The sequence below is a fragment of the Capra hircus genome, chromosome 2 (assembly GCF_001704415.2).
Source record: "Capra hircus breed San Clemente chromosome 2, ASM170441v1, whole genome shotgun sequence".
NCBI classification, from domain to species: Eukaryota; Metazoa; Chordata; class Mammalia; order Artiodactyla; family Bovidae; genus Capra; species Capra hircus.
In genome coordinates, this window is record NC_030809.1 from 13863275 (window position 1) to 13883746 (window position 20472).

General features: G+C 50.7%; 1 protein-coding gene across 1 annotated transcript; it reads right to left on the reverse strand.

The window, feature by feature from the left end:
- On the reverse strand, nt 218-17953 carry PEF1 (penta-EF-hand domain containing 1). The gene is made up of 5 exons (XM_005676724.3): nt 17847-17953; nt 7903-8212; nt 3537-3692; nt 2920-3063; nt 218-1257 (listed from the first exon to the last, which is right to left on the reverse strand). Exons 1-5 carry the CDS (start codon nt 17868-17870, stop codon nt 1028-1030), a joined length of 864 nt encoding a protein of 287 aa, XP_005676781.2. The 5' UTR covers nt 17871-17953; the 3' UTR covers nt 218-1027.

The following is a 20472-nucleotide window of genomic DNA, read 5'->3' on the forward strand; positions in this document are numbered from 1 at the left end:
AATAATAATAAAGTGCACAATAAATGTAATGCACTTTAATCGTCCTGAAACCATTCCCTCCCCACTCCCCTATTCATGAGAAAATTGTCTTCCACCAGACCAGTCTCTGGTGCCAAAGAGGCTGGGGACCACTGGATATAATATGTACTTAAATATTTGTTGAATGAAGTAAATGAGTAACTAAATGGATACATGCGTGGACCTTTAACTGGGAAGGTGTGGTGAAAAACATGAACTCCAGAATTTTATTCTTATATTGAAGCTTACGGTGTCACTGAACTTTTTGGCCCCAAATGAAAAAATAAACACAAATAAAACAAGCATTGGCAGTGGGAGGTGGCAACTTGTTCCCTGGGGACTGAAGTCAAGCAGAAGACACAGGCAAGTGAGGGGTCCGAGCTGCAGAGGGGGAGCCTGGCCAAAGGTGCCCAGAGAGCAGACAGCCCAAGCTCCCCGAGCAGGGACAACCCCTGGGCAGCTACAAGTCAACCATATATGGCCTTGTGGGGGTGAAATCCAAGCCACAGGTCCCATGGGCAGATCTCTCACCCCTACCCCGGTCAGATTCTGCTTTGGAGAAATGGGGTCTGTTTGACAAGACAGCACGGGCAAGGGAATGCAGCTGCTAATGGGAAGAGGCTGACGAATACTCACCACTGGCGTCAGGGCACAGAAGGAAAAGCTAGAGGCTGCAGCCAGCCAACTGGACACTAACTCCACAGCTGTGACTCGCATCTCTTGCAACTGGCACAAGGATGTGCCACTTAAACGCTCAGGGATATAAGGACATTCAACTTCCAGTCCTCTCCTCGGTCAGGCCCTACCCGTGTGGCCTCAGCCGAGGCCCCGCGACTCGGAGGACACGACACAGACTCCCAGCACTCTTTGGGAACACTGCTGCATCATGCAAGGGAGGACTCTTTTTCTAGAAGGGGCAGGAAAGGAAGAGAGGCCCACATGCTTTTCCCACCCTAGGAGCCAGGAAACGTCGTCGCCTGGCACGCTCCCCACTCTGCGGATGGGCTGGTCATAGCATCCGAGATGCTGTCATGGTGACGAAGTCCTCGAAGCTGAGCCGAATGCTGCCCTGCACAGCTGTGTCCTTCTCCCGGAAGGCCTCGGTCAGCACCTGCAGCTGGGTGCAGACCTGGATGAAGCGATCCAGCTGCATGGCGGGATTGGCGGAGCGCGGGCAGTAGCGGGAGACCAGGAGCTGGGTGAACTGGGGACTCAGGTTGTAGCCCATCTGGGACAGAGCTGGAGAGGAGGGGCACACAGAGCAGACACAAAAACCTGCGTGAGCACTGCCATCGACCAGCTCCACGGAGCACGGCAGTTCAGGAACGTCAAAGGGACTGGCACCCAGGCGAAAACGGGACAGATGTCCGAGATGTCAGGAGTACAGCAGGAGCTCTGGGTCCTCCCCTGAGCTGGAAGGCCCCCATCGCTTGCTCTCAAGGTCTCTACTGTCTGTTTAGTTAGGGGCCCGCAGGGTCCCAGAATGACACCAGTCTGTACATGCTCATCTCTGACTTGTCTGTATTACAGATGGAAGCCTGAGCTTCCCTGCTCCAAGCTGACAGACATCAGAGGCAGCTCAGCTGAGTCTATGAGGGCCTGCTCTGGAGTCAAGACAGCCCCTCTGCAAGTAGTTTATTAACCTTGCTAATCCTCTGTCTTACAATCTCTAAAATGGGGATAATACTTACCTTGTAGGCTCTATTAAGGATTAGAGGAGGTGATCATGCAAAGGACTTGGCATACTGCCTGGCACATAATAAACACTCAGAGTAAGTGTTAAAAGTAATAAAATCATCCCATCTCCCCCAGGTGAGGCTGCAGGGCAGTTCCAAGGTAGCAGCCTCCACACTGCTCCCCACGTCCCCCTATCCCAGCTGGGATGCTCCCTTCCTCCTCTCTGTATAATCTACCCCCTCAGGCTACTATCTCAGCTTCCCTTTTGCCATGTGGCCCTTGGGCAAGTTTCCTAGACTAAGCCTCAGTTTCCTCATCTGTAAAAGGGTAATAATAAGAGATCCTTCATCTAAGGGTGGGGAATAAGAAACAGTACCTATCACGTGCGGAGACAGAATGACGTAACACAGGAGAAAAACTTATTCCAGTGCCTGGCCCATAGCAAAGATTCAATAAGTACTAGCTTTCCTGTGATGATATCACCCTTACAAACATCCATCACCAAATCACCACCTGGCAACAGGGTAGGTGCTCAGGACAAATCTCCTCCTTTCTCTTCCACCAGGGAGTTCCCCTCTCCCCCTGCCTCCAAGCTCCTTGGTCTGAGTAAATCCATGGCCAGGGTGATGGGCTGGGTTCTCTGGGGAGCCCTTTCGCCCTCTCAGCCGGCAAAGCTCCCTGGCCAGTTCTCATCAACCACACTAACCAACTGTCCTCTAGAGTCAGACCTGGAATGAGACCTGGAGCTGTGACCTCACATCATCTTACCCAACTACGTTTAGAATACTCTGGGAAGGAAACTGCCTTCCAGCAGAGCCAACAACAGAAGCCATCTTTCCGAGCCCCTCTACAGGGCTCTTTCCATTCTGCACGCTAGAAACTCAAAAGGAAAGAGCCACACAAGCCACACGTACCAGCCTTAAAGTGCCCTGGGCTGCTGAGTTTCCATCCCCGAGGCTCCCTGCCAGCTGGATCTGTCTGACCCAGCGCTGCCAGGAATTTCATTGTCAGAGTCCAGCCCTGCTCATGTCCTTGCCCGGGATTTGGCTCACTGTCCAGCCAGGTCACAGACAGGGTGGGGAGGGGGCCTGTGCTGAGGGCAGCGTTTTGTAGTGCAGTTGGACACGAGGTGGTCAGAAGGCAGAGAGCATCCCCTGCTCTGTCCTAGGGAGTAAAGAGAAAGGTCCGCCGCGCCTGTGCACCGAGTCCCCGCCAGGCCCTCACCTTGCTGCAGCTCTGTGCAGCTGATGGAGCCCGAGCAGTCCCGGTCATACTGCTGGAAGAGGTTCTTCCACTGCTGGATGAACTTCCACAGGGCGGAGAAACCGTAGACATCGATGCGGCCTGACTTGGTCTTGTCAAACATGTCTTGTGGGGGAAGAGAAAGAAGGCTTCAAAACTAAAGGCCCAGGGTCCTCAGGTACCACTCAGGCAGCCCGTCCCCCCAGGCTCGAGGAGGAGACTCCACAGAACCAAGGCCCGAGGCCCGAGGCCCAGATGCCAGTACCCGAGATGCACCCTCAGCAAGCGCTGTACCAGCCCCATCCCTGCCAGAAGTGCACCGTCTCCCCAGGCTTGGCGGCTGACCCCGTCCCTGCCATCACCCACCAGGACAAGTAGTCCCATCCTGCAGAACAAGAAACCGAGCTGGCCTGTGACTCAGCCATGTCTAGAACTTGAGAAAAGATCTAAGGAAAAGAGCTCTCAGTTTAAGGGACATCTCATCGTGAAATCTTCCCTGGCTGAAAAAATTCTCCTCAGAATGGCCTTCCATTTGCCTCCCGTCAGACAGGAGGTGGCTCAACCCCAGCTCGAGCCTGTGGGGAAAGGCTAGGACTCACTTATCATCATAAGGCACGTCTCGTCATTGAATGAGGACCAGTTGGAGTTGACCAGGGCCTGCTTCAGCTCCTTGATGGAGATGTAGCCACTGTGATCAGAGTCCACTGACTGGAACCAGGAGTAAGCCTCGGGATCCACATTGGGAGGGACGCCACCTACAGGAAGGGGTGCCAACCAGGACAGTCAGACGCAGGTCTCAAGACCAATCCGCAGAAATGCTGGGAAGGCCAGCCTCGGCGCCTCCCTGGCTACAGGTTTTCCCTTCTCTGAAAGCCTTACACGTCTGTCTGCCCCCTCCCCGGCTTCCATCTAGACAACACCTTTCTTCTAATGGAAGAGGACCTTCTGTGTAAATGCATTGAATTCTACTCCACAAATCCTTCAGGCTTTTCCTACAGTGCTCCAGCCACTCTTCTATTTGATTTTAAGTTTCTGAGAAACAGGGACTCGTTTGTCAGATTAGTAATCTTCTGAGAAGGGGGATCATCTCTGCCCTCCTCCCAGACTGGGGACCTAAAACTGTTTGCTGAGCACCTAACACGCATGGCCCAGAGACAAGCATCTTGAGCAGCAGGCAGCAGGGAGTTCTCTGTGGTGGGAACCAGGTCTGGTCCATCTCTGACTGCCCTGGCACCATGAGAGCTGGCATATCCTATCCGGACCTACCAGAGTGTGGGTGGCCACAGAGCTCCATCGCTCCTCCCTCCCCATGGCCTCCAGAGGTCCTCATCTGTGAACTTCCCCGCGGACATCTCTGACACCTCCTCACCCCACATATCCAAAGAGCTGCCCAAAGCTGGCAGTTCCACACACAGCTATCAACTCTTCCCTGTTCCTACTGCACCTGCCCTGATTCAGACCCCTCTCACCTGACTGTGGAACAAACCCCAAATCCTAACCGAATCCCCCATATGGCAACTCTCCACCACCCAGCACTTGTAGCTGAGTAACCTTTGTAAAATCCCACTGTTCTCACCAGTTTCCCCCTCCCTCAACTCAAAACTCCTCAGAGGCGCCTCACTGCCTACAATGAAGTCCAGCGTCCCCGAAACAGCATTCCAGCCTCCCCACCACGTGGTCCACCCCTGTCTACCTGTCGGTCTGTCTCCCCACCCTTCTGTGCCAGCCTAGCTGCAGTAAGGCCCTTGCTCCTCCCCAGAGCTGCCCAGCCCCTCCGAGGAGCCCTGACCCACTGGGTTCTCTCTGCTTTGCATCCCCTTCTCCCTCATCTCTTTGCATCCGTTTTCCATCCACACTTCAAAACTCAAAGAAAATGCTGCTCCTTCCCTAAAGCCTTTCTTCTTCCATTCCTGGACGGACCTCCTTCCTCTCTCCTTTGTACCCCTTCACTCTATAGCCCTGATCACTCTTCTGTGTACATGTTTTTCCTGACTTCTTCCAGGTTATACTTAGAGCAACTTGTGGGCAGGATCCAAGGCTAACTCATCTCTGAATCCTCAGGGGCATGGCAGGACACAGAAGAGGGAGGTGCTCAGCCCCTGCCAGAGGCGGCTCCTGGTCAAGCCTCAGCTCTCCCGGGTGCGGCCTTGGCTAAGCTCTTAAAGTCCTCTGTGTTTCGTTTTCTTATCTGTGAAATGAGGACACAATAGCATCTACTTCATAAGGTTACTATGAAGATATAATGAATCCATGAAAGCCCTTAGGTCAGCACCTGGCACCATCTAAGTACTGTGTAACTGCTGATTATTAGTGTTGCTGTCGGGGTTCAAACAGCTTTGGGTGTCTGAGAGCTTTGTGCGTACGTCAGAAGATGCGAGAAAGGATCATTCATTTGGAAAGGTGACTGCAGGGTGGGCTGGGGGTGAGGGGAGAGGGTGGCAGATGAAAGCAGAGAAGCACAGAAGACTGTCTTGGGAAGAAGCCAGAGTACTGGTAAACCTGCCGAGTTGACTGGCCACAAAAAGGGCTCACTGGCAAAAGGCAGTATCAGAGACTGCACCGAAACCACCGCCCAGGCCCCAGAGCGAGGCCGGAAGGAAAAAGATTTGCCTGACTGAGGCACTAGGCTGACCTCCTTGGATGGGAAATCCTGACGGGCCCCACCCTCTTTCCTAAAAAACAGCTGCTGTGCCAGACGTGGAGGAGGCCATAGGCACGGGCGAAGTCTCTGCAATCAGCAGAGAAGAGCTCAGCCTCTGGAAGCAAAGAGCTCTGATCCTTACTAGCTTGTGTGACTTTAGAGAAACTGTTCCATTTCCTCAGCACTGATTCCTCCATTTCTAAATTGGACCTACTTCCCAGGGTTTCTGTGATGACTAAGTGACATAATGGCAAAATAAAATTTTTGCAAAGGGCCTGGAATGTGTGCAGTCACATTCTCACAGAGGAAGGGCTTTTAAAATTGGGTCTGAAAGGGTGACAAGAGAGTTGCAATGGGGAAAAGAAAAGCCGTATGGCAAAGGCACAGGGTGTGTTCGGAGCACTCCACGGGGTCTCGGGTTGGTGGGAGGGAGGGGTAATGGCAGGTGAGGAGCTGGAGAGGCCCTTTGGGAGTCGAGTGCCCCTAGGATCTTCCCTGTGGGCAGTGGGGGCAACTTTAAGGGCCAAACCTCTCTGGCCGAGCATGGTGCTCAACTTTTAGACCCTGGATTCAGCAGGGCTAAGATGGGCCCTCAGGTGACCCCAGGGCATGCGATGCAAGGATCATGCTTCAGAAGCACTGCTCCAGGGGTTCACGGGCGGCGCTGGCGGGGAGGTGATGGTGGCTGGAGAGAGGCAGCTGCAGAGGGTGAGCAGTTAACAGTCTGAAGCACGTTTCTCCCCTCCTCTGCAGCCCCAGAAGGTATCTCTGGCCTCAGGCCCTGGGTTCACAGCCAGGGTTCCATTCCCCTGCTGGGACCTCATGCAGGCTCAGAAACAAAATTTTATAAGGAGGAGGAAATCCACCAGGAAGCTGCTGAGCTGAAAGCAAATAGCCAGCAGTGCCGGCTCTGACAAGATAAATGCCACTGGCTCCCAGTGTTCAGAACCCCTGAGGTCTGAGGCTCTCCCTCGGCCACCTGCCAGTCTGTACACTAAGATGCTGCAGTTCCCCTGCACTACGGCTCCCTGGAGGCCCTTCAGGGGCAGCAGAGTGGCTTCAGGCTGCCTCACTGCCGGGGCGGACTCCTCGGAACAAGTATGCTGTGAACAGGCTCACTGGATGAGCTTGGGAGGGCGCAGGCGCAGGGGTCTGGGCACTCACCTTTCCTGACAGCCGGTCTGAGGCCACTCAGGAGTCCTCACTGAGCCTGAAGCCCCCACCTAGGCTTCTCCACATCCACTAAGTTGCCAAACCCCCTCCCCAGGCCCATTTGTCCAGCAGCTCACCTTCACTGCCTCTGCTCTTCCCCATCTCATCTCATCACTCCCCTGCCTGCCTCGGCATTCTGCAGTGGGACAGCCCTCGTCACATCTGCTGTCACATTAAATGCTGAATACTTCTCTGCTGAGAATGTTCCAGAAAGAACCCTCTAACAGAACACTGTCTAGTAAGCCCCTCCCATGTGCCAGACACTGTGCCCAGTGTTTACCTGCAACTTCTCACTTAATCTTTATTAACGATCCTGTGAAGCAGTGATATTTACCCATTTTACAGATGTGGCTACTGAGGCTTAGAGAGATGAAGTAATGTGGTCAGATCTGTAAGTGATCTTATCCCAAAGGCCAAGCTTGCAGCAATTAGGCAACTGTGCCTTTCTGCATATAAGCAGTCAGTCTCCCTTACAAAGAAGAGGGGTTCCTTCCCACAGCAGATGGTAGTGCTGTCTCCAATGACTGGCTAATCCACTCCTTCCCCCACTTCTGGCAAGAGCATGGTACATCCTCTCCACTGCCTAGGGGCTGCAGAGCCCCCTCTAATGAGAGAAATATCCACTCCCATCCTACTGATGTCGGGCTTGAACCAGGGGATAAACCTGAGTGGAAGAGATATACAGTCCTTCAGAGCAGAAGCTTAGGAGGCACTGTACATTCCTTCTAGCTCTCCTGCTCTTTCCGCCTGTCAGAGAAAGAGCATACCCCAAAAGGGGCTGTGCCTCTAGCCGAGATCCTGGAAAGAAAAGACATGTGGAGCAGAACCTCAGCAGCCAAGCCTGCAGCTGCTGACGTGTAAGCAAGAGTAAACAAGTGTGAGTGAGGAACAGAAATAAACGTTTGTTGCTGTAAGCCAGAGATTCCAGAATTGTTGTCACCACAGCAAAGCTAATTAACAGACTTCTCATTCTGCTAATGCAAGCAAAGCTAGAGACAAGATGCTGAGAAGCCAGGGAGCAGACTGCCTGTGCATTCACAAGAAGGGCACACAGGGCCCTGGATAACTCGGAACAAGGCTCAAGGCACCTGGAGTCCAAGACCCCTACTTACCTGGAGGAGGTGGTCCCTGTCCGTAAGGTCCGGCACCGTAGGAATTTGGAGGTAGTGTACCATAGGGGCCCCCTGGGGCTGCACCACCATAGGGTCCTCCTGGAGTTCCAGAAGGGAGCCCCCCAGGGTGGGGGTGTCCATAGGGTCCTCCACCAGCTGGTGGTCCATAAGGCCCTCCAGGGGCAGGACCTCCTCCATATCCGCCACCAGGGGGTACCCCGCTCCCATACTGCCCTCCACTGTGGGGGGGTCCGGGGTAGTAGCTACCCGGAGGGGCTCCGGGTGCTTGTCCCCCAGCTCCTGGGCAGCCCTGCAAGAAGAGCAAGACATCAGTCAGAAGGACAAGGCCAGGAACTGGCCACGGCACAGCACTCTGCAGTTACAAAGCCCTGCCACAGCCTTTCTTTCAAATGATCCTACAGGCTGGGCTGGACTCATGATCCCATGGTTTAGATGGGGAACCTGTGGCGTCCAGAAGACATACAGCTTACCCAATCACACTGCCCATAACCTGCAGAGGCAGGGCTGGAAACCTGCTCTCCTGGCTCCCCTGGAAACCTGCCCTTCCCTGCCCACCAAGGGGCTCCACAAGGGCTGGTATCCTGACTGGTTTGCCACTTTATCCCCAGCCCCCAGGGCAGAATGGATGCTCAGTGAATATTGACTGTATCAGTGAGCAGGCAAATGAATCAAACTGAATTCAAAATCCACACTCCATGGTACCCCCATCACTACTTGCAGAATTCACAGCACAAACACCATCTCCAGTAATGCCCCTGACCCTCCCAGTCACCAGTGGTGCATCTATAGCATGGATTCACCCAGAGCACGTCCCTTAATGTACTCTAGCTCATGATGCAAAAACATTTCCCCGGACTCACCCCACGGCTTTGTGAGACAGGCAGGCAAGACCCTATTCCTACAGCAATACAGGACAATGGTTAGAAGTGAAAAAGACCAGTTCAAGGTGGGGTTCTGCCATTTACTAACTGGTCCAGTGACTTAGCCTCTCTAAACCCCAATATTCTTTGCTTTAAAAGTGCCTGCCTACCAATTAGTGTGAGAATGAAATGAGGCCTATTGCGTGAAGAGTTCTGACAGAGACCCTAGCACAAAGCACTCAATGCACATTAACTATTAGTATTAGCCCTCCCCTAAGGAGAAGGAAACTCAAGTCCAGAAAAATCACACAAAACCACATGCAAGGGCTGGGGCCGGAATGCAGGTCTGCTGGCTGCTAAGCCCGGGCCATGGGAACAGCAGCGCCTACATGGGGGCACTCCCGCTCTTGTTCGTGTCCCCACGTCACTAGCCAGGGATCCCTGAGACTCAGAGCGTTCGGCTCCATCTCCCTACCAGGCCGGCCAAAGGCTGAGTGGAGGACAGCCAAGGCCTCTGCAGGTAGGCTGAGGTCAAGGGCACAGAGGGCAACTGGGCCCAGCTCCAAAAATTGAGGATGCTACCATCTAGACGAATCCTAGACCAACCGCCAGTAGCCTAGCCAGTGTGAACCTGGACTTTCTCTTTTAATTGTGCTTGATGGCTTCCTGGACAGTTACCTTCAAGGCTAAGGCCAAATTCACACTTGATCTAAAGAGGGACTGCCTGCTCAAGGAAGAGAAGCTTCTTGAGGGAGGGTGGGTGGCGGGCCCTTCCCCACTCAGCATCGTGGGTGCTCTTCTGCCCTGGAAGCTGCCCAGAGCTCACAGCAAGCCTCCTTCACAGATAATGAAGCCACAGGCAAATCTCAGTTCCATACTCTGCTCCCATCAGCTGACTCCATGACCATGTGCCAGTGGCTTAATCTCTCTAAGCCTGTTCTCTCACAAGCAAAATACATAATAATCCCTTTCTCACTGAACTGTTCCACAGATTACAAGAAATGTATACAGCTTTTGTTAAATTTTAGCTAAAGAACCTTTTGATAAATACAAATCTAAAAACTCACAACAGAAAGCTGCTCTGGTTGGGGGTGGCAATTCCAGAGCCTCAATCAGGCAGGCTCGCAAGCCCTCCCTTGTGAGCTTGTGAGTGAGCCCCTGCAGAACCCTCCCAGTGATTCAAAAGGCAGTTTGAAAAGCACTAATACAAGACAAACAGTTCTTACAACAGTGTCTGGCATAAATCATAGTTGCCATTGTTATATTATTATTATTACTACCAGCAAAGCCCTAAACCAGGGGCGGGGGGAGGGGGGCGGCGAGGGGGTGCAGGGGGCGCGGCGCAGTGTATAAAGGAGAGGGGAATGTTCGGAGGAGCACGGAGACTCCCTCTGCAGCATTTAACGAAGCAGCATAAGGGAAGAGCTGTTTAAAATGGACACATAAGCCAGGTGCCATGGGACCAACAAAGAATGAAAACAGGGGGATTTTCCTGGTGGTCCAGTGGTTTAGAATCCGCCTGCCAATACAAGGGACCCAGCTTCGATCCATGGTCCTGGAAGATTCCATGTGCCTCAGGGCAACTAAGCCTGTGCGGACACAACTACTGAAACCCATACGTCCTAGAGCTCGTGTTCTGCAAGAGAAGCCACCTCAGTGGGAAACCTGCGCACCGCAAGGAAGAGTAGCTCCCATTATCCACAGCAAGAGAAAGCCCAGGTACAGCAACAGATACCTAGCACAACCAAAAATAAATCGATAAAATTTTTAAAAGATTCCCAATGGAGTTGGAGAGATGCGCAGGGAACTTCTTCAATCCATCTCCTCTAGTTCACACCCAAGAAACTAAGGCCCAGTGAGGGGAAGGGACTGGCTCAAGAAACACTGACGTGGAGGCAGACCACTCCTTGTTCACACCCTAGCCCAGCGACTCCCACTACCTCCTGCGACAGCGCTCTTTCCTTAAGCAACAGGGCACAGGATTCCATGGTAGGCTCGAAGAGGGGATAGGACTCTGCAGAGGCTGCGCAAACCAAAGAACAGGCTGGACAAGAAGCCAGGGAGTCGACTGCTGTTCCCAAGAACTCCTGTGAGTGAAGCCATACACTGTTCCTGGCTGAGGACACCTGAGGCCTAGTCCTTACCTCAGGAAATGCCCCCACGACAATCAAGTGAGGGCTGTCCCAGCAGGGCTTCTGACCTTGGCGCTATCACAATCCAGGGGCTGACGGCAACTAAACTCTTTCCTTTCTGCCCTGCATTAAAGCCCTCAGAGGAACAGTTTACAAAACACTTTCACATACACACAGAAACACTACTGGCAAAATCCCACCAACAATCCTTTAACAGAAAAAAGGGAAGGTGGTAGAAGGCCTATTTTCAGAAACTGAGGAGGACAACTGTTAAAAGACTTCATTCATTCAGTAAGACTTTACAAAGCAATAATGTTGTATTAGGTTGTGCTAGACAAAACAGGGCCTGGCCTTGAGAAGTGCGGGGTAACTGTGATACAATCTGACCAGTGTCATCAGAAAAATCGACTTAAATGCTATTCAGAGGCATGAGTCGAGGAATTGGTTCCATTTGTCAAATGATAAATAAGCAATCAAAGGAACACACGCAGGCAGGGGCTCAAGGAAGGCTTCCTGGAGGAGGCAGAGTCTGGCGCACAGGAATTCTCCAAAAGGAAACTGGACATCCCAGACAGAAGCGAGAAGAAAGAAAAAGGCACAGACCTGAGGGCGAGCATGGAGTGGTCAGGGAGTGGGCCAACAACCTGAGGGCAGGGGCAAGAATGCAGTGTGAACTCAGAAAGGCAGGCTCTTTCCCTGGACCTCTCCTGCTGCGTTTCGGTTAGCTGGTGGGGGGCTGCATCTTAGAATTTCTCTCTGTCACACAACAGTGAGCTCCCTGGGGGCAGACACTGGGCCTCATTCATCATAGCACCCCAGTGTCCAGCATAGTGCCTGGCACCAGCAAGCCTCCGTAAAAACGTGAACAAATGAGTATCACTCAGATGTGGAGCTTTATGCCAGGGGAAACGGAGTGCCATAGGAGGGTTTCCAACAGGGAAGAAACGTGATCAGAGCCTTGTTTAGAGAACTAAGCGGCAGAGGGTGTGGAGGATGAGCTTGCGGGGGAGGAACCAGCCAAGGCGCAGGACAAGCAGAGCCTGAACCAGACAGCAGACTCAGAACAGGATGGGTTCCGGAGCTATTCCAGAGATAGACTAGACATGACTTGGCAACTAATGAGATTAAGGAAGCAATGGAAGGAGGAGTGAAGAAGGGGAAGTGTTCAGGATGACTCAGGTTTCTAGTCTGCACCATATGAAGAGAGTAAAACCAGCAGAATCCAGGCTGGCGAAGACGGTTCCCAGGGTCACTGAGTTATTAGTAAAGGTCAGAACCAGAAATGAAACAGGAGTGAGAGTCCTTGACTCCATGTTCTTTTATACTACTCCATGCCACTTACCAGCCCCTCTAAGAGGTTTTTCCAAGAGCATTTCATGCTGATAATAAACACGAGATTATTAAAAAAAAGAGAAAAAAAAAGACAGGAAAAGTTCAGTAACCACGGTTTCCAAAACATTACAGAAAACTAACCCTTTGTTGTTGTTATCATTTTTCAGTTGCTAAGTCATGTCCAACTCTTTGTGACCCCACGGACTACAGTGCACCAGGCCTCCCTGTCCTTCACTGTCTCCTGGAGCTTGCTCAAACTCATGTCCATTGAGTCCTTTGCTGCCCTCTTTTCCTCCTGCCCTCAATCTTTCCCAGCATCAGGGTCTTTTCCAAACTAATCCTATGTCTCTACTGATTCCAAGAAAAATACATTTGGTAAGTTTGTATGGAGGAAGGGAGCAATTAACATTTTATTAAGGCTCTCACAGACCCTCTGTCCTATGAGGTAAGGGCTATGATCCCCATTTCACAAATGAGAAAATTAAGGACCAGAAAGTTCAATCACGTGCCTGGAAGGACACAGCTAGAAATAGTGAAATTTAAAACAGGGTCTGCATGACTCCACCCACTCGACCCTCTTCTAAGTAAGTGTTCACGATAAATGGGTGAGTCTACCACACACCAGTGGCAGGGAGTGTCCAAAATATATGTGTCAAATATAATGGGTCTCTACAGTGGGCAGGGTTGAAGGGGGAAAGGTTGGATTAGGTGATCTTTCAGAGGCTTCAAACCCAGAAATCAGGGAGACTCAGAAGAACTCTATCCTGTTTTCACTCCAGCACTTAGACCCAGTTCAAGAGCCACAGTATTCTAAGAGACCCAGAGGCCTCCTGGTCCAACCTTTCAATCAATGATGGAATCTCTGTAGCACCATCTGGAATCTCTGCTTACATTCCTGTAAGTGGTGGGGAGCTCGCACATGCAAAGCCGCTTCAGTCGTGTTCGACTCTTCACGACCCTGTGGACTGTAACCCGCCAGGCTCCTCTGTCCATGCAATTCTCCAGGCAAGGATACTGGAGCGGGTTGCCATGCCCTCCTCCAGGGGATCTTCTCAATCCAGGGATCAAACCCACATCTCCTGCATCACAGGCAGATTCTTTACCATTGAGCAATTGAGGAAGCCCCAGTGGGGAGCTCACCCCCTCTTAAATAACTCACTCAGAAGGTCCCACATTTTGCTTTGGCTCTGAGAGCTCATTCTTCTACCCTGAAGATGCTAGTAAAGCTCAGAGGTGTCAAAGGTTGGTCCATGCTGAGGCTGACGGGGAACAGTTGGCTGTGTTGCAAAGACAAACCTGTGCTCTGGAGCTACCCCCAGCCTGCTGCCGGAGGCTAGAGCCCATTCTAAGGAGTTAAACAGTCACAAGACTACAGAAGGAGCGGTTTGGGCGTTCACCAGCAGAACGTCCTAAAATATTTAAAGGCTAGAAGCCTGCAGCCAATAAACAACGAGCCAAGAATTGTCCCAAGACTTCAATTACCACCTCTGTGCTGACACTCTAAAATCTTTCTCTCCAGCTTCATCTCTTGTGAGCTGCAGACCTTCATATCCAACAGCCTCCTGACGCTCCATCCAAATCTGCTCCTCCCGGTGTGCCCACGGCAGGGAAGGGACATGCTGGTGCACCCCGAGCCCTCCGCTTTCCTCTCTGTTGCCTCAATTAGGCGCCAAGTTTCCTCACTTCTGCCTCCCAGCTCCATGTTCACTAGGCCACTGTTCTCTCACCTAGATAACTTTTTTTTGGACAGGAAAGTAGGATTTATTGGTGGGCAAGAATAAGGAGGGGTCAGCGCCAAGGCTCTCAAGAATGCAGGGCACATGACCTGTCCAGAGGACCACGACTAGGGATGTATCTGACCCCACAGCTATCTGGATGAGCCACTTTTCTGCCACTATGTTTTCAAATTCGTCCTCATTAAACTTAAGTAAATGCCCACTTCTTGGAGATGGGGACCTTCTGGTGGCCAGAGAACTTGAACTTGGCCCTGCGGAGGGCTTCAATCACAAGCTCCTTGTTCTATGGCTTGGTGTGGATGGACAGTATGACTTGGCCAGTGTACCTGGCCACTCTCCCCTGGTGCTTTCTAAAGGCACTGCACATAACCTGCTTGGAGTCTAGACTAGGGACAGCATGCCAGTCATGAATGTCCACAGGAAAAGGCTGCCTCCAAGGTCCCTTAGGGCAACAGGCTGTACATACCTCAGAGGAGGTTGCTGTTTGTGGCCATGGCACACGGGGCCCCCACAGTGGAAAGAGCACAGTCGGCTTAACTGGCTGCAAATCACCTAGATTACTTCAACAGCTTTGAAACTGGTCTCCCTGCTTCAACCCATCCTGACAGTGCCCCCCGGGAACAGCTTCAAAACACAAATGGGATAAAACTCTTTAGGAGATCTCTCACAAGTCCACCCTCCTCAAAACGGAACATAAGGCCCTTTAAGATCTAGTCCTTGCTTACCTTTCTGGTCTCATTTCTTACCATTCCCCCTCCTCTTCACTACAACTAGACTGATCTCCTTAAATCCTTCAACAATACTGGGCTCTTGTTTCCTGGCCTTTGCGAACACTATTCTCTCCGCAGGGATACTTTCTTCACGCAGCCAACTCCTACCAGATATTCAGCTTTTGGCTTAAATGTCATCTCCTTTAAAAAGCCTTCCTTCCCTCAAGACTGAGTTAGGGATCTCTCCTGTGCAGGCCTGATTCTTACTCACATTTAATACTCATCACGCTGATTCTACAATTCATGTGTCTGTATCACTGTTCCACCTGGAGTATTTACTACATGCCAAAACACCGTTATCACTCACTTAACGTGGATTATCTCATTTAATTTTTACAGTAACTCTTGAGGTAGGTATGCCTATGATCCCATTTATAAAAAGGGGGATACCAAGCCTCAGACTTTGGTGGGAAATATCTGCAAGAAAATGGCAGTGGAGGGGTTTGAAGCCAAATCTCTCTGGTCTCAGAGACCAAGCTCTTATGCGCTGAAATCCATTAGGTTGGCTCCCTTGACACGACCAAAGGGTACTTGAGTTTTATCCAGTCCATGCTTGAGGACCCCCCAGGCAGGAGGCAGTGGAAAGTTACAGGAATTCTGATTCCTAACAGGAGGCTGGAATCCTCCAGGGCTACATACTGAGTGGAGGATAGGCAGTACTAATTTTTTGGATGCTTTCAAACAACCCACTTCCTTTTTTGCAACACGGTGGACCAGGAGTTGGATAGGAGGAACAAAGGTATGGTGAGGGAAGAGCATTTCTTCTTCTCCTTGAGGCACATTTCTCTCTGTGCTCCTTCTCACTGTCTCACTGAGCCTAAGGGCAGGCAGCACGGCATGACGACAGCGATCACAGAAGCAAGAGCAACGCCACCGCCCGCCAGCACACACTACACATTAGCAATGCACCAGGTCGCCTACAGGCGTTACCATATCTCATCCTCTTTTCAGCCCTATGAAGGATTAGTCCTCCCTCTTTACAAGTAAGGAAACTGAGACTCAGAGTCCTTAGATGATTTGTCCAAAGGGGTATAAATATTAAATAGCAGAATTAGGATTCTAGCCCAATTCGGTCTAACCTGGAAGTTCAGGCTCCTAATTTCTGTCACTGCTTCTAGGATGCATACCAATGATCTCCAAAAGCTTATTAAAATGCAGACACTTGGGCCTTTTCTGGGTACAGAACAGGTCTGAGGTGGAAATCTAATCCGTGCTTTTTTAACAAGCTCCTAGGGGATTCTGAGGCAGACCACCCACCGAGAAACAATGCACCATGGCAATGTTTTCCCAAACTATATTCCTCAAGAATAATACTGGTGTCACCAAAAAAACGACCAGGCTCAAAACAGGGGAGGAGGAGTTTTCCATGGTTAAGTAAGTTTAAGAAACACTGCATATTCCGTCCCTCTCTAGCAAATATACAATGTATACTAACAAATTAAGAATTCTGAGATGCTTTGTGATGAAAAACGTACCATATTTAACAAACTTATTTACCCATACTTCCTTATTAGCAATACTTATTAACACCTCACGAGCCTCAGCAAATGGAACCGAGCTTGGTTATACTTCCTCCTAACCTCAGCCCCAGCGGGCCTCTCTTTCCTACCTCTGCCAAGTATGCAACAAAAGTTCTAGCATAGATGCTCCCTCACTTGCTATGTGCAACCATGGGCAAGCCACTTAACTTCTTTGGGCTCTTTCCAGAGTTATAAGTTGAATCAATTATTCCTGCAAGCCTTCTTATAGTGCCTTCACGACTGAGAATATGGATGTCCAAATACTGTGTACAGGGCTGCACTGCCGAAGAGGGCTCTTGCCACATCTTCTGGTATGTGATTACACACAGCGCTTAGTAATAGCCCATGTGACCCTGTTTGCCAATTTTTCCTGCGTGGGTTTTATCTCCTAAATTAGTGTGATCTTGGGCAACTCAGGAGCCCTCTCTGAGCTTCAGTTTCCTCCTTTTAAAATGAAGGAACCTGGCACTTCTCAGGTGGTCCACCAGTTAGGACTCCGCACTCCCAACGCAGGGGGCCCAGGTTCCATCCTTGGTTGGGGAACTTGATCCCACATGCTGGAACTAAGACCTGAGGCAGCCAAATAAACGACATTTTAAAGTAAATTAATAAAACGAAGGAACTCTTTTGAGGGCTCTTCCAGCACTGACCTTCTAGGAATCTAGGAAAAATCAAAATACTAAAATGTAACACCCGTTACACTCTTATTTGTACCAAAGGTTTTAAGAGCATCACTTCATTATTCTTCATAACAGCTCTATGAAATAGACCCTATTATATGGCCCTATTTTACAGAGGAGGAAACTTCAACTCAGAAAGGCAAAAGTACCCTGTTTAAGGGCTCTAAACTAAGTGATGGAGCCAAGATGTGAACCTTCCTCTGACACCAAACTGCACTTGATCACTCAACCATTCTGTCATCCAACAACGTATTCTGGCCACACAATCACCTTGCTGTGGCGTTCTTGGCTGGATCAAGGTGCGCTGGGTAAGAGGCATTTGCTGACAGCTCCGGATTCTGCTGCCTAACGACTTCAAATAAATTCCATGTCTTCTTGGGTTTTACTTTTTCTATGAGTGAAACGAAGGTACTGGACTAAATCAGTGGCCAGACAAGCTCACTTGTGCAGTCTGCTAAAACCACAGATTCTCCTGATTATTCAGATGCAGTACGTCAGAGGTGTATTTTTATCGACTCCCCAAAAGATACCGACAGAACCAGTGCTCTAAACGTTCTGCTGGCGTTGCTGACCCCGCTTACGGGCCCCGGTGGAGTCCTGGGAGAGCTGTAGGGCCCAGGCCAAGCGCAGTCTGACTCTGGGGTCCAAGAGCCCCAAATCTTCCCATGCGCAACGTCAAAGGGGGCGCGACACGACCTCCCAGACGTGCATGCCTACGTGACGTGAGCCAGGCGCGACCGACCATCTCTTTTCCCTTCTCTCCTGCGCAACCTCGCGGAAGACAACCTCAGCGTGGGAAAAGGCGCGGAGGAGGCGGGGAGAAAGCGAACCAGGGGGGTCCGGGCAGGACTTAGCGAGGGCCCTACTTGAATTCGCCCGCCCCTCACACTCACCTGCCCGTAAGGATAGCTGGCCATGGCGACTCTGACGTCACACGCCCGCGAGGGGCGGAGCTTCCAAGCGTCAAACCTGCCTCCTTCTGGGCCTGGGGGCGGGCCCTATTCTGATTGGATGTATGAGACTGTCCATCCTAGACGCATGGGTCGACGGAACTGACGCTCTAGGGCGGAGGTTTGGTGCCTCCTAGAGAGGTGGGCTCCCGTCTATGGGGTCGCATAGAGTCGGACACGACTGAGGCGACTTCGCAGCAGCAGTAGCAGCAGAGAGAGGCCAGCGGAGCTAAGGGTCAGGAGACCGATTCCGGAAAACTTGATTGTTGTGCTGGCGCAGCTCTTCCTCCCTTTCTTGCTCTAGAGTAGGTCCCGGGACTGGTCGGCCTGGGTATTTAGAGAGAAACTTGGGTAGGGTGTTGCAGCGGTGGCCATGTTTTAACCTGGCAAAAAGGACGCATGAAAGTGGCGTAGTTGCTGTCCTCAGTCCAAGTTTCCACCAGGGGAAGGCCCAGGCGGTTACCCTGACAACGGGGGACAGAGGCATCCTGGGAAGGACAGAGGCTAGGGCTAGAAGTACTTCGTTCTAATGTCAGGACACCATATGTCAGTAACTTTGGAGTGGGATCTATGGTATTTGGACAGGAAAATTCCAAGCCGTCAGAATGGGAGGGAAATTGGATCGTCTGAGGTCTCTTCGGGCTTTACTTTCACCACCAAACACATCCACAGCTGAGCCTTGTTTCTACTTTGGCCCAGCCTTTTCATTCGTTCAGGCTCTCCTGATGGCTTAAAGGATTAAGAATCTGCCTGCAATGCAGGAGACACGGGTTCGACCCCTGGGTAAGGAAATGTGTACCCATTCCAGTATTCCCTTGGACAGAGGAGCCTGGTGGGCTACAGTCCATAGGGTTGCAAAGAGTCCAGTAGTACTGAGCAACACTTTCATTTCTTCTGGAGTTATTTCTCCTCTCGTCCCCAGTAGGATACTGGACATCTATCTGCCTGGGGGCTTATGTTTCGGTATCCTATCTTTTTGCTTTTTCATACTGTTCATGGGGTTCTTGAGGCAGAAATACTGAAGTGATTGCCATTCCCTTCTCCAGTCGACCATGTTTTGTCAGAACGCTCCACTGTGACCCGTCTGCTTTGGATGGCCCTGCATGGTATGGCTCGTAGTTTCATTGAGTTACATAAGGCTGACTTGTTTCATAAATGGAGAAATAGGCCCAATGACCTGCCCTAGTTCACTATGGCTTAGGGGCAGAGTGTATCCTAGAACTGGGGTCAGTGGATACCCCAGGTCTCATCAGGGAAGGGTTGAGGACTGATCCCCAATGTAAGTAAGAGCCTGGTTATTAAGAGATGTCAACTACAAATTGGCACTTGCCAAGAGCTTTTGCCAGTGACTGAAATGCACCAACAAGGGCCCTTGCCGTCTGCCTGTGCTGCAGCAGCTGCTGACCTTCAACACTCCCCAAAGGGAATTCAGAGTGGCGAGGGAGGCACTCTGTGCTCCAGGGAAACTGATGAAACAGGTCTTTAGACAGTTAGATATTTTCAGGAACTGATTTTATGATCCCAGTCCTTGCATCTCCTCATATCTAGAAAGGCACTAAATCCCTCAATGGTGACATCAGTTCCTCGTGATTAGCAGAAAATCTTTTGTGAAGTAAGCTCATGAGTGCATTGAACTCCCCCTTTACCACAATCTTATGTATTGACCTCCCCCCACTGCCTCTTGGGAGCAGTCTTTCAGAGCTATCTGAGGTGCTCTCTCCTAGGCTGCAGTCCTCATTTTGCCCCCAAATAAAACTTGACTCACGACTCTAAACATTTTTTTAGTTGACAAAGACCTCACAGTCATGTATTTGCTTCTTTGTGGTTTAGACTCTCCACTAGTTTGCATGCTTATTTGATTAATTTGTTAGTTCTGTATGGCACAGCTTGTGTCTGATTTTGCTTGGCATTGTATCTCCAGAACCTGTATTTTTAAAAATAATTAATAGTGTTACAAGGTGGTGTCACTTTTGGCCATCTAGCCATTGTCACCTGCAACTTGTCATTTGCCATCTATCTCTACAAAGGATCAAACTATGAGCCACTGTTGCTGCTGACCTTCAACACCGCCTGAAAGGATTTAAATGTGGAGATTCGGAATGAGGCATTCTGTGCTCTGGGGAAAACTGGCAGAATAGGTCTTCAGTTAGGTATTTTCAGGAGACAGTGTTATGAGCCCCATTCTTGCATTGCCTCGTACCTATAAAAGAACTAAAATCCTCCATGGTGACATCTGCCTCTCGTCACTGGCAGACATGTTCTGCAAAAAATAGGGGCTTGATTACATGTATTCCCTTTTCACCAAAATCACATATATACTGACCTGCCTCCTACCACTTCCGAGCAGTTTCTCAGAAATATCTGAAATGCTTTCTCCTGGACTATTGTCCTCATTTTGCCCCAAATAAAACAACTCACAGCGCTCATGTTTTGCTTTTTTTTTTTTCAGTCGACAGCCAGCACTTTCCAAAATCACAGTGCTGATCATGCTCCTAGCCCCCTGGAGAAAGTACAATGGCTTTCTTCATCTACATCTACAAAATAAGGTCCAGCCTCTTCATTGCAGCAC

What these genes read in the sequence shown, in the direction of transcription:
- PEF1 (XM_005676724.3), bottom strand. Translation starts at nt 17,870, where the DNA reads ATGGCCAGCTATCCTTACGGGCAG. An exon ending in CCAGCTATCCTTACGGGCAG is followed by an intron (nt 8,213 to 17,846) that starts GTGAGTGTGAGG and finishes CTCTTCTTGCAG; the next exon opens with GGCTGCCCAGGAGCTGGGGG. An exon ending in GACGTGCCTTATGATGATAA is followed by an intron (nt 3,064 to 3,536) that starts GTGAGTCCTAGC and finishes TTCCCCCACAAG; the next exon opens with ACATGTTTGACAAGACCAAG.